Here is an 18,610-nt window from a genome sequence, read left to right as displayed (position 1 = left end):
TGCGGGTTCGTGTGTTTGGTCCCGTTACTCGAGCCATATTGTTTTGTACCCGTGATCGTGAATTCATGAATTGTTTGTTCTTCAGCGTGATAAATATGGATAAGTAATAAGGAGGATCGCACTCACTGTTAATATGGAGCCTTTTCTGCGGTTGAACGGTTAATAGTGCCTTATTGTAATGAGATCCACCTATGCTGCATAGTGTGAACGTGTTGAGATGACGTATGTTTAATACGGACGGTTCATTTAGAAATGGGGCTTTGTGTGTCATTTGTTATTTATGTTACTGTGGTCGAGGGTCTGAATCGTCGTTTTTGTGTACGTTTCGTGTGCTATGGCCATAGTCTGTCCCGTTTCGTGTCCAATGGGCTTTGTGTGGTGCTCGCGGCTTCTTTTTTTTTGTGTGCTAGGGGCTTGTTGAATCCTCCTCTTTGTGTGTCCCGTTTCGTGTGCAACGGCGTCTGACTCCTTTTTTCTGTGGTCTGACTCCTTTTTTGTGTGCGCGATGCCTCATTTCTTATTTTACGTTGCATTCCATCCGGTTCCTGTTGCTTGCGGGGGGGGTGGGGGGAGGAGATTTGTGGGGCGCCTGCGCAGTACGTCTTTTGCGGCCACGGCCCATTGCCGGATGTCCCTGCGTCCATCCGGTTTACCATTCTCGGTTAGTAATGTGGATAGATATATATATATATATTTGTGAATTTCCCCTTGGGATTAATAAAGTATCTATCTATCTATATAGTGTCAGTGTTTGAAATATACAGAATGCAATTTTCTGAAAAGCTGTAAAACACTACAAACTGCCCAAGGCAAACTTACATTCAGCCTCCAAATAGGAACTATAGGCAAAATATTAAATATATAAAAAATGCAAACACTATAGTCAACCTAATATGAATTTAACTTTTTTACTAAATTCAGCATGGTAATGCATTGTTAGTGCTACTGCCTTGTAGTAAGGTTCATATCCCGGATGCTCTGGTTTCCTCTCACAGTCCGGAGACATGCAGGTTAGATGGACAGGTGATACTAAATTTGTTTGTGTGCATGTGTGTGTAAGTGTGTGTGTGTTCACCTTGTGATGGACTGGCGTCCTGTTCAGGAATTGTTCCTGACTTGCACCTTATGCATGCTGGAGTGGGCATCAGCCCTCTGCGATCCTGCTCAGAATTAAGAGGGCCTAGGAAATGGTATTGATACATTTGAAGTATAACTTTTCTTCTAATTTGACAGAGATTTGGTTGCAAGACACTAGAAGAATACAAGTTAAACTCAGAAAGGGAAAAAAAAGCATGAACAGTACAATAGTAAAAAGGACTCACTACTTGCAACTCAGGATCCCCTAATAAGGCTCTTACTTAGGAAAACTGCGACCACCCTTGCACTTTACCACTGACATTTTATAAAAGAAATAGTTTATTAAATTGAAAAATTGCACGTGGTTACAGTTGCAAATTTATAAATTTGATCCACATATTTCTGGCATCTGGTTTAATTAATTATTTGAATTAATGGCTAACATTAAGTTCAAGTAATGCTGTAAGAACAACAAACAATGATGCAATTGATGTAGGAGGGCATGGAGCTGACTGGAGTACAGAAGAGGTTTCTTTAGAAGATGGTGCTTTGCACGACTACGAGGACAGCAAAGGTAAGATCCTGATTAATAATTAATTTCCTAAATTGGTATCACATTATAAGACAAAATGTTGTTTATAAATAGACTGTTTTTTCTATGACTGCTTTGTTTCTACTATTTTTTTTTCTCTTTCACAAATATTTGCTCTTTCATACTAATTATTGTCTTGGGAACACTAGGAAGACATACCTACAGTATTTCAGTAACATAGCCTGCATTTCAGTCTGGCGAAGGTTCTGATAATATCAAATTATTTCTTTAATGAAATATTTATTAAAGGCAAAAATAGCAGACACAATGGTTCTATAACTGTAGAATTGGACTGCTATATTTAAACAAGTAAAATGGGGAATGAACTTCCCTCAAATAGCTTTCAAAGAAGATAAATACATTAGATCAGAATGGGCAAACATTTGAAGCTGTGACCCATTCTGAACTCCACCACTAAAACACTATCTGGGTTTAATTTCAATTTCATTTGTTTTGATAACATTTATGTATAATTGTAGCAGCATGACAACTCAGTAAATGAGTTAGAAAAAACAGCAACGATGCACAGAATGTCCAGTTTTTGCCAATAATCCTAAATGGGGCCTTTTCTAGCCTTTCAGTATGCCTAATTTGAGTCGCTTGTTCATTTTCACCCCTGTTTTTGGTGTAATTTAGGGCCTACATTGGCCATGGAACCCCAAGTGATCACTTACCTCACATTTGCCAGGAAATGCCTTGGATGCCAAAAATCATATATAAAATTCACTAAGTGACACTTGTTACTTAGGTTTGTTTATGTTCTTTCTAAAAATATGCCTTATATAAATAAGTCAAATATTTTGTACAGTTTATGAAATAATACTAATTTAAGCAAAATATTATTTTGGAATCTTTGCAAAGGCTGATCGATTTCAAACTATATCCAGGGGAGCAATCATTAAAAAAAAAAAAAAAAAACCCTTCTGAAAGTAGAAGAAAGTCTAACCGAGAGTATGTTTATAAGCTTAGGTCTCATAGCCAAAAAATGAAACCTGGGAAGATAACTGAAGGAATGCTTCAGGAGTCAATCACAACAATAACTTAAAATTAAACAGAACACTTAACAATACAATAGGGTAGAAATCTACTTTGGGAATGTTTTGGGTAAGAACATATCTAAATAAATTAATTTACATAAAAAGCTAATAATTTTTTCCATGAAAATGACTCTTGATATAACACTTAAATATTCAACTTGACTCTCATATGTTTATTCTGGCAGAAATGTACTGAGGTTAATGCTGCCACATCATATTTCCAGGGTCCGGGTTTCAGTTTCTGATCCAGTAATGGAGTGGGCTTTGCACATTTCCCCACATGTTAAATTGAATTGTTTCAGAGTAGTTTGATTTTCGCATGTCACCGTGGGCTCTCTCTAGATACTCATGCTTTTCCTTTTGACCAAAGATGTGAGTTTTAGGTGAAATGGAAACTTTAAACTGCAATGACGTGAATGGTGGTATGTATGAGAATTTGTACTGTAAAGGACCTTATTCCATCTCAGCAATGTTTCATGTACTGCTTCTGAAATACACTAGCTGGCCAAAACCTTGCAAAAGAAAAAGGTGGGTTTATAAATTCTATGGACAGATTAATGCGCATTTATAAATATTTTTATAGAGTAAATTCCCTATAAACATAAAGCCCTATAATTAAATGTGTGAGTGAAGTTTTAACAGTTACTGACTTGTGCTGCTGGTATTGATGCTAAATATATGTATGTATATAAAGTGACACACATAAGCAAGATCTTTCCCAGTTGTGGGTCTGGTGCAAGTGAGACATGGGGAAGAAGTTGAGTTACACCACAGCCCAGCTGTTCCCCACTTTTCACCCTCAGTCTTGACCAAGCAGAAGACATGCAAGATCACTGAATATCCACCACCTTTCCCATTTCTTCCTGTCTATCTGTTGCTTATAAGTACAGTGCAAAGTGGTGGTGCAATGGTTAGTGCTACTGCATCTTGGTCTGAACTAATCCACTAATCCCTCAGGATTAGGTTTGATTTTTGTCTTTACTTGTAGGGAAGGCCTCCTTATGCATGAGAGCTGACAACCAACGAATGCTCATTTTGAGTTACAATGAGAAATAATGAATACAGGGGCTTTGGACCTTTCATGTTTTATATTGTGACTGGTGTCGCCGCTGATTTGCCATCACTGCACAAAGACAACACGGTAGCCACTCTGCTTAGTTTTCTCCTGCCTACAGCTGGCAGCTGCATGCTGACACTCTCTTAAACAGTAAACCAAAGGTAATGTAACACAAATACCCTTCGAAAAACTCCCTCTTAGTCAGTTTTTCAATGGAAAACAAGCATACTCTATAACTTAATCTCTTTGGGATCAGCTGCAGGTTTGCAGGTTTACTGCGTACTGTGTTTGTCACATGATGTTTAGAATATTTAAACCCAAGCACTGATGTGTCTGTTTGCTCATTCTCCTGTTCTCTTTCTTCCAGATTGCATCTGTCCCAGCCATTGCTTCGGAGCCACTGAACCTGCTTGATGAAGAAGGCTTTGTATTCTTTTAATCTGAAGAAAGGAGTTTTAAGCTGTGTGCTTGTGCACCAAAGAAAAAACCCTATTTTGAAAAAAGGCTTTGAGACTGTTCCTGCCTTCTCAACAATAAAGTTATTCTTTCCTTGGAAACCTGACTTCATCTTCCTGTCTCTCATGAAACTCTGCGACTCAGGCTTGACAATACACAGAAAAGAATGGAAAAAAGCAAAAAAGGACAGGGATTGCAGCTGAAATTGCCATACCTGTAAACCTTTAGTACAGCACCGGCTCCATTGGGCAGCAGGTTACTGGCTCTCACAAAAAAGGATAAGCATTACTGTGCTGAAAAGTTGACATGCATTCACTAAATTTGACATGCCTAACAATTTTCAGTCACGTAAATTGATATGGTCCATCGACGAGATTGGCAATGGCAGTCAGCAAGTCTGACATAACTCTGACTAGATGTCACATAATCAGGGCTGGTTCTTGGCTGAGGACTAGTAGACACTGGCCTAAGGGCACCATGCACAAGGGGGTACCAAAAAGTCAATCTCTAAGGGGGACTCTGTTTTGGATGTCTCTATTTGGGTGCTTGCAACAGAATCTACTTAAGGGTGTAATGTACTCTTAAAACGGGCCTGTGTGTGATGTGACTTCAGCTTAAAAGTTTTATATTACATTCAGAACGTGTAAGAATATGAACTGCAAATTTGGCAAACAGCTTTCTCTTCAAACATGAATTTGTAAAATATTCACATTTCAGTGTAGTGACAAAAGTCTGTTAAACATTCTTATTTTCGACACAAAAAACCTACAAGTTCTGTACTGGGTGCAGACTTTATGTATTTTAGCTGGCTAGTTAGTATAAACTGCATATGCTAAAGTCCTTCACAGCACATAGCCTGGCTCCAGACTCTTGTATGAATAGATATTGCATGAAGGTATAGCTTTGTACATTTTGCTGTACTGGCCACTAAACTATTAAGGTGCACATTTGACCCACCAATTACCAAATTCATTTCAGGGCAAAAGCAAAAATAGAACCAAACCTGGACAGGGATTATAAATATCTTCAGATTATGAAAAAATATAAAAATCTGAGCACTTGTTATGCTATTTGCTACTAATATAGTTGGATCTGATCTCTTATAAACATTTCGGGCTTGCATTAGTAATTCTTTGAAGTGATTAAAAGATAAAGACATAGAGGTGGAGAAGTAAACCTATTAACCTTACTACCATCGATGTATGTTTAAAGGAAAAAAAATGTACAAGAAAAGTCTGTGCTTATGCCAGGTGGTATGTTAAATGCCAGCATCAACAGCACAATATAAACATGATTGCTGGCTGTTGGGCAAAGCCAGATTACAATTTGTGTAGAAAATGCAGTTGTTTGGATGTTCCGAATGGTTGAAGCAAAAGAAAAAAAAAAAAGAGTGAAATCTGAACTCTGGTTAAGCGGTTAGCAAAATTGCATGGCTTTGTTTATTTTGTAAGTCAGCGGTGATTGGTGTATAATTAGCGGTTCACACTTTAGAATTAAGTTTGCTTAGAAAGCAAATATAAAGGCATTGCATCAGTGTCTCATCTGCAGTTCAACTGTTCATTATGGACTGCAACACACAGTCATTTTGGCCCCCAGGGCAGAGTTTCATGATGACATCACCCACAAGCTTAAGAATGGGTTTGTGCTAACTGCAATGAATTATCACATTGGGCTGAAAAGACATAAAGATAAAAGCTTGTTTTACAATAATACAAGTATTTCTTGGATTAAGGAACAAAACCTTTGGAAAGGCATTGAAAGGCAGGCTTGTTCAAGGTATAGACCTCTATTGTATGATATTTTGGAAGGGCAACCCACTATGTAAAGAGACATAATACTTAACAAGTCATAAATAATGGATTTTAATGTCTTGATACGTTTGGACTAGCCAGACAGGTTTGGGTTCAGGAGAGACAAGCGCACTCAATAGACAATGAAGGTTATTGTTTTTACCATTTATTAGCAGGGCTGAAAATTTCCTTTTACGACTACTGTTTACTCTGTGAAGAAGAAAATTATACAAGGAAACTTGGAATTCACTTTATCAAGACCATCATTATTTTTGTGCAAATTTAAAATGTTGAGAAAAAAAAAAGTGTGCCTCAAGGAATACAATCAAAATGAAAGGTGATCTTGGAACACAAGCACAAAGGAGTATTTGAAATAATTCATTGTTAGAACTGCAGATTCAGTCTGTCAGTTTTACTTAATGTTTATGTGACCTTGCTAATAAATTATCCATTCATTTTATCAGCAGTTATTTGAATGCAGGGTCATGAACAGCCTGATCCTATCCTAGGCAGAGCAGAAAACATGGCTGGATGTCACCCCATCAAAGACCAAACTTATTCACACATGCACACTAAGAAAATTTAGAGTTTACAATCATTCTAAAATATAAATTTTAGGAAGGTAATGCCACATATAGGTGGTGACAATGTGAATATTCCACTTAAACTGCAACCAGGCTGGGATGTGAACCAAGGTCCTTGGAGTTATAAAGCAACAATCCTAGCTACTGTGGTACTCCAACATCCCATAATGTTAATTGTGGGTCTTTTTATATTATTATTAATGATGATGATGATGATAATCAGAAGGAGCAAGAGAGCACAGTGATTAGTGTTGCTCCCCTTATGATGCAGTGTTGTGGGTTTGTCCTCTGGTGGCTCTGGTTTCCCACCCTCATTTCCAAAGTTTGATGTCTTGGTTAAATGATGATTCCAAATTTGCCCTGTGCAGAGTGACCCGGAAATTAATTAATGTCCTCTCCAGAGTTGGTTCTACAGTTGTGCTTAGTGCAACCCTGAACTGAATAAGCAAGTTTGAACGTTATGTTAAACATCTATGCTGCCTTACAACCTCAGAGTCCTTTTTTCGGGTCCCAGGCTGGTCCCTGTTTACATGGTGTTTGCAGCTGCAACTCTAATTTAAGTTTCTTCCCACATGTCAAAAATAGACTGACTGGATTAAATGTAGACCTGAATGTATCTTGAGATAGACTAGCATTATGTGCATAGTAGGTTCCTGCCATGTGCCACAGTGATGCCAGGACAGACATTGTCACTCCTCAGGTCATTACTGGAATACACGTCTTTCAATAATGAACAGATGTTTAAATATAACCACAATAACACTTATTTTTATAAGTCTTTCATTGAATCTGTTGTCATATTTTATAAGTCTGTTTGGCATTTTTACCCTTAAAAATATAAAGTGTCACATTGGGTGATCTGTTTGGGTATTCTGGTATTGCATCAATCAAAAATCTCTAGTCTCACTTCAGCATTCCTTCATCAAGGCTTGTTCACTGCCTAGAACTCATGGTGTCTGCCTTACAACTTCTTTACGCTGTCACCCTCTCTTCTCACTTGTTAGTTATTTTGTTCTCTAAGAAAGCTGCCTCGGTTTTCTATTTATTTCTCTTTAAGGCTACCCATAAACCTCTACCCTGTATTTCTCAGTGGTCTTGGCATCTCAAATTATCCTCTCCTTTTTGCTGGGATACCATTTTCAAAAATATAAACTTTTCATCTTGAAACGCCAGCCATCAATTTATTCAGTTTACATTTGTTCATAGGTTATATCTTACCCCTCGTAAACTACATTTAAAGGGCTTCAGCCCAAATACCCTCTGTAACTTTTGCCTGCGTGATGTCCCAGGAACATTTATACACGTTTTGGTTTTGTCCTCCGGTTATGACTTTCTGGTTTCTAATCTTCTGCTCTCCTTCTTCGATGCTATCAGTTCCATATTTGTATGCTGTAAAACTTTTCAAGTCTCACTCCTAGTTGAAGAGAGCCCTGATTATAATGAAAAAACTGTCTGTCTACCTTTTATAATTTAATTCTTTCTGAGCTGTCTTCATCACAACTTTACGGTGCATCCAGCATCTCCAGTCAAGGCTAGGATTTGGCTACTTCCAAACTGAAATCTTTTATGACCAGAGACTAGTGATGCAGTCACCCTTTTGGCTGAGAGTAGTGGTGTGGCTGGTTGGCACTGCTGAAGTTCCTGCTGCAGGACATGGGACAGGGTAGGGAGACCATTTGGGTCTAATTCGGATATTGATTGCTTCTAGGTCTGTCATGCTGATTTTCTTTAGATTTAATTAATTAAAAAATGATCACAAAAAAGAACACAAACTGCCTAAACAGCATTGTCAATATTGGCATAAAATTATTGATTTGCACCAGTTCTCTCTTAGTATCTGTAGTGTATCACAAACAAGTTAAAAAAGAAGGCTGACCTGAGTTTGTCAGACAGTAGCCATCTTCTTTTACCTAAATTTCACTTGTTGCCATTAGACAGAAGATTTTGGTTCCTTTGGGTAAAGAGCAACTGATTTAAGAACTGTTTTTATTCCCAGCATTATAAGCATTCTAAATTCTAGTAGCTGTAGGGATGCTCAGTTATGAAATATTATTATGTACTGTTAAAGGTAATTAATCTTATTAGTACAAATCTTGCAAGTTTCTGTACTGATTATAACAATTACTGTCAAATGCCGTGTCTTGGCTTGTTCTCTAGAATCTCTGTAACAGTGTCCCATGTGTTTTGCAGTTTCCTGTGTCAGACAAATTTCCCTCTGAGAAAGTCTACTTAACCTAATCTAATCACCCATTCTTATACAAATATTTATGTTTGTTTGTTCAAAGATCACTTTTAATGCTTATACCTTGAAAGCCACACCTTAAGAATAAAAAATATAATTATTGATTATTACATATCCTTATATCTCTTGATGCTAGGATTGGTTCTGGATGTCCTTAATCTTGACCAGGAAACAGTAGGTGTAGAAAGTAGTTATGGGAAGATTATTATGTAATGTGAAATCATTCACTTTTGCTCTAATAATAATAATAACAATAGTAGTATTGTTATTATTGTTGTCATCATCATTATTAATAATCATCATAATCATTATTTTGCAAAGACAATTGTGTACTTCTTCATCTTCCACTTTTTTCACAAATACCAGTACCTCTAGTACTTTGTGAAACCCAAAATGGTTTACTCCACACTGAAGCTAGCCTTCCAAGAGCCATATCAGAAGATTAAGTTTCTTTAACCATAGTCAGTCAATAACAAGCCATAAGCTTAGCGTGAATCATAAGAAAGGATGCTTTAAGTTATAGGTGGAGTGGTAGCTCTGAGGCTAGGGATCTGCACTGGCAATCGGAAGGTTGCCGTTTCGAATCCCGTAAATGCCAATAGGGATTCTGCTCTGTTGGGCCCTTGAGCAAGGCCCTTAACCTGTAATTGCTGAGTGCTTTGAGTAGTGAGAAAAGCGCTATATAAATGCAAAGAATTATAAAGATATTACAAATAAGTTGGATTTATTAAATGTCAAGAAAAATGAAAGAAGCTGTTACCTCTTAACCTAAAATGAAAAAAGATGATTAAACATTTGCTTACTTCTCAGAAAGCAGAATTTCAGACACACTTCCATAAGTGGTAAGACCTGCATGTTTTGCTGTCTGTAGGATCAGATTAATCTCTTTTTAGTTATGTCCTAGCTGTTATGCTATTTGTATTTTATGTCATATTAGGTCATTTTCTAATCTGGTTAATTCAGCCCATGGTCTCAGGGGGTGCTGGAGCCTATCCCAGCTAGCACAGAGTGCTGGACAGGTCACCAGTTCATTTCATTCCCACACAGACCTCCATACACCAAACACACATTAGTACATTAGGGCTGGTTTAGCACTGTCAATTCACCCAACCTACACATTTTTGGACATTGTGGGGAAACCAAAGCACTGGAGTAAACCCACACAGACACATGGAGAATACAGTATGCAAAATCCATGCAGAACCCTGGCTTTCTTACTACAAGGCTGAAGTGCTACCACTGTGCCACCATTCTGCCCTTAACATATATAAATTTGATAAATTTAGACCGGGTCTTAACTTCTACAGTTCTTCTGAAACTTTCTCATAGGTTTGCATTGATTTATTTTCCTCTTTTTACCTATTGCCATAAAACGTATGAATCATGAGCAAATGATGCTAAACTAAAATATTATTATGGTCCTTCTAAATATAGGGTATCTGGTTTTGTGTGAAGTACAAACAATTATAGTCTGGTAATAGTACAAATATTTTCTGAGCCCAATTTTAGGGTATAAGGCAAAAAACAAAGATGGAGGCCAGTCAATTCAAAGCCATGCTTGCTTGTACATCAATACTGAGTCACAGTGTACAGATGCCTATTAAACTAGCTTGAAGGTCTTTAGGATATGGAAATAAATCAGAACAACTCAACACATACAAGCAAACTCTGCATAGAGAGTGACAAAGTTAGGATTTTATCCCGGAAGCTATGAAGCTAAGATGTAGGAGTGTTCTCCATTGTGCCATTCACTACAAATAGTCACATTCAAATGTAGTTAGTTACTCAGCTGACTCAAGTTTAATTTTGATCAGAACTGTATATATCTTGCAAGGTGAAATGTATTATTAAAAAGGAACCAAAAACAAAATGTTTCTCTTGTTTAGAGTCATTTACTGCATGAAAACACTGAGTGGACATATTTCTGTTCCAGGTAATGAACTTACATATAATGGTTCACAGCCTCATGTCATACATTAGCCAAGGCCAGGATTTTCATTATAGTTTCATTTAATTAAGTAAATATTTTTTAAAATACAAATTAGTTACTTTCAACTTAACTTTTTAAAAAAGAATTTTGCAGCTGGCATGTACTCGATTTTGGAGCCAGAAGGAAGAAGGAAAAGTTGGCAGAAGATTAAAAGAAACTGTTAAAAAATGAGCAAAGAAGAGAATAGATTTTTATAGAGAAAAATATTCAGGTCAATGTAGCACTGCATGAAAACTGAAATATTTTCACAAGAATGCTTAACAATCACCAATGATTATTTTATTTACCCAAAGATATCAAATGGCATTCCACATAAGGTTGGGTCCCATGCTGCACGCATAGATGTGGTAGATAGGTGCTAGCCCCCTTGACCCTAAACTGAATTAAGGATCATTGATGATAGAGGGATATTAAATATATGTTGTCATCATTTTTTAAAATAATCACATAAAACCAAGTGTTTGTCTTGTGTTTCCTAAATTAAAGAAAGACTTCCTCAAAAAGAGCACCTTCCAACTATCAGGATTTGGTTGGACCCGCAAAGATTATAATGACTATCATCCAATTCGCCCAAACATATACTCATAATCAATTATTTTAGAGTTGTTATTGTTATTATTATTTTAATTTCTGAATTTAAGATCTAATTCTGTAAGAAAAAAGTCCAAATGATAATTATTAAGCATTGTGTCTGGGTAAAAACAATGGTTTTGATGATCATTGGGTCCTGCCATTGCTCTGCTCAAATCAGACAGCCTATTTACAGTGTTCACTTTGCTATTTTGCAATATTCTTACCTCTAGTGTTATGTGGCATTAATTAATGATTATTTTTACTCACAAATAATAATAAGTGGTTTAATAAACTTTTTAATAAATTTTATTAATGTTTATGGAAATATTAATTACTCAAGAAATCTATAATGTACATTTTATATATAAATATTTTATTTATGTAACTGACCTTTATTTTACTACCACATAACATTAAAGTATACCCTTAATAATAATATAGCATTTAATTATTTCTCTTAATCAGTATAATCCATATATTTTTTTTTAATTTTTCTATTCACTTCATGGCCCATAGCCTAGCTTCTGGAGTAGCTTCTGGAGTCTAGGAGGAACCAGACATGGCTGGTGCACAAAGTCCATCACAGGTCCACTCACACACACACCCACATTCATATGGGTCCAATCTAGAGTTGCCAGTCTATCTAACACACACAAAACTGGGGACTATTAACCAGGAAACAAAATATCTTCTTTGGAATAAGCCAAGGAAGAAGCAACAGTTCAGAGAGGACTCAATGGGCAAAATAAACAAGAAAAAATTGTTTGTCAAAGCTAAAAACACTAATCAAAATTCAAAGTAAAAAAACAATGCCAGAAAGTCAACAAAACTTTCAAGAAATATTTTGGTAAATAATTATATCAAAATTGCCATAGCTTTTAGGTTTAATCCAAAAGCTTGGAAGCAGAATACTGTGTTCCACCATCTTAGATAGGTGGGTCATGTTGACATTATTTTTCCTGTGACTGGCAACGGATGCTATTGGTATAAACAATATGACCACTACCCTTAAGAAAGGTGTTGAAATGATACTAATAAAGTCATGTTAAAATGTATTAAACTTGTCCAGAGCTGATTTTGGTGACAAAATAATTATGAAAATACAAATTAGTTACTTTCAGTTAGCTCCCCATACAAGAATTAAAAATGTATGTATATAACTCTGCCCTGCAATCAACTGGTGTCCCTTCCAGGATTTCTCAATTGATCTATCCATCCCTTTTCCAACCTGCTGAATCCAAACACAGGGTCACGGGCGTCTGCTGGAGGCAATCTCAGCCAACACAGGGCACAAGGCAGGGAACAAATCCTGGGCAGGGCGCCAACCCACCACAGGACACACACACACACACACACACACACACACACTAGGGTCAATTTAGAATCACCAATCGACCTAACGTACATGTTTTTGAACTGTGGGAGGAAACCAGAGCACCCAGAGGAAACCCACACAGACACGGGGAGAACATGCAAACTCCACGCAGGGAGGACCCAGGAAGCGAACCCGGGTCGCCTTACTGCGAGGCAGCAGTGCTACCACTGCGCCACCGTGCCGCCCATTTCTCAATCCCTTGCACCTTTTGTTTCTGAAACAAACATTGTATTATATTTTTTAATAACCAATATTAAAATTGATTTTAATACTTGGAAAATGTATGGAATTACATTTAACTGTGAAAGGAAATGCTGGCATGAGAAGATTTCTGAGGGCATGATGGCTCTGAGTCAAGAATCTCTAATGTATTATGAATCAGCTGTCAAATGTACTGTATAAATACTTATAAAAATGACAGGAAATGAGTGTTTTTAATTTTATTAAAAACATTTCCTTGTGAGCTCTTTCAAAACACTCATTGTTTCAAAACACCAGATTTTTCAATGAATTATTCAGTCAGGAATACAATTGTATGATACATCACGGACTACAATAAAACAGGGAACCAGGCATGTTTAATCAGGAAAAGTACCACACACCTAGGTTGCGCTTATAATACAGGTATACAGGCAATGAAGAAAAATCTGGCCATACAATAGTTATCCATCACTATAGAGGTAATCAAAGTGAGCTAGTAAGTCATACCTCCCCTAATACTATGAACACCACACCAACACAAGCTTATACAAAGGGGCTAAGATACCCATTATTGTGAAAACTGCCACAAACACAGTGTACTTGAGATCAGGTGACACATGAGCTAATGTGGCTTGATATAAATGACAATTGCTCCACTTCATTTTTGTCCAAAGCATAATGTAGCAAAAGACTTACTGCTTTTACCTATAATATTATTAACAACATTCACAGCCTGTACGACAAAACTAAACACTTAGTTACTCTAATGTGATTTTATAGCTGGTTCCAGAACAGCAGAAGACTGATTGTGCCTCTTTGGGAGTACCTTATTACTTAAGGTTAAATTGTGTCGTTCTAAATCCAAAAGTTTGTTTTTTATTCACTTTTGTAGTACACCTGACTAAGCTTTTAAAAACAACTAAAAGCATTATATTTTCTAAGGTCTTGAACTCTCACAATGCTTCGGACAGGATAACAGCTCTACACTTAAATCAACGGTGGACACTCTTCTCCCCCCAGATCTACAGCATTACCACCAAAACTAGATAGATTAGATTGATAGATTGATAGATTGATAGATTGATAGATTGATAGATTGATAGATAGAAGTATGTTATGTTCTTTATCTCTCCAAATCTCATGTCATACATTGTCTCTGAAAGTTGAGTCTTTGTCCAATCTCCTCCCAATTCAGAGGATAATATGTTACTGGAAAGTAACACATTTAAAACCTACTTAAGGGGTTACTTTGGGGGCAGCTACTTCTGGGATCAGGGCACTCTGAATAGTAAGAGCATATTCAAATACAGTTTGTCATGGTGGCACTAACAGTCTACTGAGCTCCTCATTCTACTGGTACAAATTAAAGTGTTTAGTGCACTTAACAATTTTCAGACTGCATGTCCTCTAAGATGTAAGGCAGAGACACATCTATCCTATTTTCAAACTCTTTGCTACAATTATTATTTAGGAGCAGTTCTCTTTTGACTGAACTGAATTAACAACTTGCCTTTCATGGTCTCACAATCTTATAATGTGTCATAGAGGACCATCGAGTGAGAGTGTATCTCAGGCAATAATAATCATTTGATGTGAAAGACTCCTTGTAGGCATCTACAATGAGTCTCTTTCTCTCTGTATACACTGTATATATATCCAAGACACCCAATTAAAGAGTAAGGCATACCAGCCCTTTGGCATCTCCATTGTACCCACACTGACTCTATGAGGGGCTCTTAAATTAACAGCATGGATTCCTCCTTTGAAATATGTCATTGTTGGACTTCCCTTCTCTCCCGTGCACTTTTTGGGCCAACCCCTCTGTCCCTGGCATCTTGTAATTCATGCAAAAAGCTACAAAATAAAAACATTTTCCTTTCCTGAACCCGCTGTTTTCATTTTACAGTGCTGGAACTTATCCCGGATGCACTGGGTGCAAAGCAAATGAGCTGGACATGGCACCAGTACCTCACAGGGTGACTGAATTCACACTTACTCAATTTAAAGATAGCAGTGCTAGGAAACTAGAGTAGCTGGAGAAAACCCTTGCAGATATGGGTAGATCAGGCAAACTCTTCACATATAGAGACCAGGACAAGAACTAAAATGCATTTTAGTAAAAAAAGTTAATATCCCTGAAGCATTGGATAGTAAGACAGATAGCCAGGAACCAATCTTACCATTTTTTATATGCGGTTGTTCTTATACTATTTAATATAAGCTTCACACAGCATTACATTCTCAAACACACTCAAGCCATGTTAAGGTCACAGAAGGGCAGAGCCTTTCCTGAGAGCATCAGGCAAAATGTAGAAAACAGTTCTGGACAGAATGTCAATTCACCACCGGGTCTGCACACATACACCCATGCTCACACAGGGCTGGCTCTTAATGAACAACCTAACACATATGTTTGGGATATGGAAGCAATATCAGGGCCTGGCGAAAAATCCATGCAGATTCATAAAGAATTTGCAAACATCATGAGATTCGAGCCCAGGACATTGCATTCAGGAGACAGCAATCCCAAGCACTACACCACTGTGCCACCATATGTAGTTTATCCATCCATTTTCCAACCCGCTGAATCCGAACACAGGGTCACGGGGGTCTGCTGGAGCCAATCCCAGCCAACACAGGGCACAAGGCAGGAAACAATCCCGGGCAGGGCGCCAACCCACCGCAGGACACACACAAACACACCCACACACCAAGCACACACTAGGGCCAATTTAGAATCGCCAATCCACCTAACCTGCATGTCTTTGGACTGTGGGAGGAAACCGGAGCGCCCGGAGGAAACCCACGCAGACATGGGGAGAACATGCAAACTCCACGCAGGGAGGACCCGGGAATTGAACCCAGGTCCCCAGATCTCCCAACTGTGAGGCAGCAGCGCTACCCACTGCGCCACCGTGCCGCCTATGTAGTTTATTTTAACTGTAATTTGTATTAATGTAAAACTCATATGGCTCATCCATGCATCAAATATGTGATCCATAAGCATTATATGGTTGTAAGGTGCTAGATCACTTAGCACAAGATAGAAAGCAACATCAAAAAGGATAACGGCCAATCTCAAAAAATATAATCATCTACAATAGATTAATACAGAATTACCAATCAATGCAAATTCTTAGAACAACCTCCCAAAAGCACAGAGAGAATGTCAATGCCTGGGACTGGATCCTGTAAGGCAGAAGCAATAATCAGTGCACATTATCCTGTCCTTCATATACAGTAATATATACTGACAAATTATTTTAAATAAAGAACTCAGTTATTCTCTTCATAAGCATGTCAAAATGCAAATTGTACATTTAGATTTAACTGAAAAACCTATAAGTGATAGGGGCAAAAATATTATATAGGGACAAATAATCAGTGATCAGGTGTTAAATTATAATATCATCCTTCATGTTAAAGCATTCTGCATTGCTGCTTCAAAAACACACTTTTGAAAAATATCAAAATATCCAAAGGTTGTGATAGACTGGTCCACCATCCTACCTTGCAGCTAATGTAGTCAGGACAGGCTCCAGGCCCTTTTATCACAGAATTGGATTAAGCAGGGTTGAGAATGTCACATATTCTTGAAAGAGGCAATTAAACAACCATACATTCTTCCATTAGGTGAACCTATATATTCCAGTTTTAGGACTGTAAAGAGCCACAGACCTCCATGGCAAACACTTCAGACAAAGTGTGTCAGCCGTGTGTTAGTCATTCAGGGGGTACACTAATACAAACATCATCTACACCCAGTCAAATGAGACAGATTTAGTGTGATCAATTAACCTAACATGCATATTTTTGGAATTTAGAGTAAAATCAGAATGTCAAGACAACCCACCCCACCACCACACAGTCCCCCCAACCCACCCCACCACCACACAGTCCCCCCCCCCCCCCCCCCCCAGTAAATCAGATATTAAGGTTGTAAGATGGAGACACATGAAAATTTGAGATACCTCCTTCTGAAACAAGAGATAAATACACAGTTTAGTGATAGATAGATAGATAGATAAGATAGATAGATAAGACAGATAGATTTTGATGCTAAGTCTTTGTTACCTGTACCTAATCAATTACAGAGCATAAGTAACACAAATACCTTTCTGAATTTGGAAGTCCTAACTGAATATTATTTTAATTTTTTTATACTTTCTTACAGGTAAGTACATTTCTTCAAAATTTTAAAATCAAATTTTTTCAGGATTCGTTTGTTTTCAGGGAAAATCCCAAATCTCTGCTTATTCATTCATTCATTCATTCACAGAGCAAAAGCTTGTATGTTGTTATAAGTATTTACAGTATTAATTTACTGTACCATAGGCTCTCTATTTAGAATGCAACTCGGTAATAAATCTTTAAATAATGAATACTGATTTGATTTTCAGATAGGCAGAATTCATAATCGGGACTCTGTGCATGAGTTCTGCCCGCTAACGCAGAGGGATGCTCTCAATGCAAGTCACTGTGCACGCGCCACTCACTCTGAGATTCTTTCTCTCCCCCAAAATCACTGCTCTGCTCAGTGGGATTCTAGTACGTCCAACTCCGCACGTAGGTGTCCGCTGCCAGGGGTCTGCCCTTTTAAACTGTGCTGGCGCCACAGATTCTCTCGATACTCTCTTTACTGTAGCAAATTCTACTTGGTGTAGGTGTACAGTGTAACTTTGGGAACTAGATACAATCATTTCTTTAAAAATTAAAAGCATTTACACAAAATATGACTTTGCAAAGGCCATGAATGACATAGGAACAGACTTTAGACTAAGACTGCAATTTATACAAACCATCGACATCTGGGGTTACGATAAAAAACAAACGGACGAAAAGCCGGTCTCATTTGCTTGACTTCTTTCTTTCTTCCTAGCCTCCTGCAGTTTTCAAAATCGCCGCTGTGCTAATGCAGTGACACGGCGGCAGCAATCCCATGAAGATACTGCCGTCCCCGTCTCTCTCTCTTCTTACCCGTCTCTCTCTTTCTCTCTGTCGTTATTCCATTTATCGTTACATGGGTATCAATAACGTATTAGCAATGACAAGCCTTACCTGAGCTGTGAACAGCGACTCGGGCTTTCCTAGGTGCTAGCGACTCGTTTTGGTCAATCTCATAGGCGGACGCGAGCAATGCGAAAAGGATGAGTATTCCTGTCTTCTGCAGCATTGTCTGTAAAGCTTGACGAAGTTATTGCGTTTTTTGGGGGGAGTGTGGAGCGTCCTCTGTCTTTTTTTCGGACGGAGTCTGTTCTCTCCTTTAATATGAGTGAGGCCGGCTTTCCAGATGCTACCAATGTAACCGACGAAGCCCCTCTTTTCTCTTCCATGGCTACGAGCGTCGCACGTACAGTTTATATAGGCGCTTCTTATCTCGCTGCTAATCGGAGTGCCGGGCCGCAGACCAATCACCGCGCTGCGCTTCTCAGCTGTCCATTCACAAAGTTGGGGGCAACGTCTCATTCAGGGAATAGTTTCCACTAAATGACGTTTCATCGTGACATCGACCATTTTGGAAAGTTAATGTTTATCGCAATCTTCACATATATCCTTTATATTTCATTTCAGGAAATATTTTATGAGAGTAGAAAGAAATAAGCTATATACAAAATATTATTCATCACAAAGACACC

At 37.9% G+C, this 18,610-nt stretch overlaps 1 protein-coding gene across 1 annotated transcript in view; it reads right to left on the bottom strand.

The window, feature by feature from the left end:
* Window positions 1-18,330, bottom strand: part of stc1 (stanniocalcin 1) — a 32,681-nt gene extending 14,351 nt beyond the window's left edge. The window contains exon 1 of the mRNA XM_028806031.2: window positions 18,033-18,330. Within this exon, the coding sequence (XP_028661864.1) occupies window positions 18,033-18,147 (115 nt within the window). The 5' untranslated portion in view covers window positions 18,148-18,330. The remainder of the gene's footprint in view (window positions 1-18,032) is intronic.
* Window positions 18,331-18,610: the final 280 nt, after the last annotated feature.

The sequence above is a fragment of the Erpetoichthys calabaricus genome, chromosome 1, assembly GCF_900747795.2.
Source record: "Erpetoichthys calabaricus chromosome 1, fErpCal1.3, whole genome shotgun sequence".
Classification (NCBI taxonomy): domain Eukaryota; kingdom Metazoa; phylum Chordata; class Cladistia; order Polypteriformes; family Polypteridae; genus Erpetoichthys; species Erpetoichthys calabaricus.
Note: the sequence above shows the minus strand (reverse complement) of the source record. Positions and strands in the feature narration are given on the sequence as shown.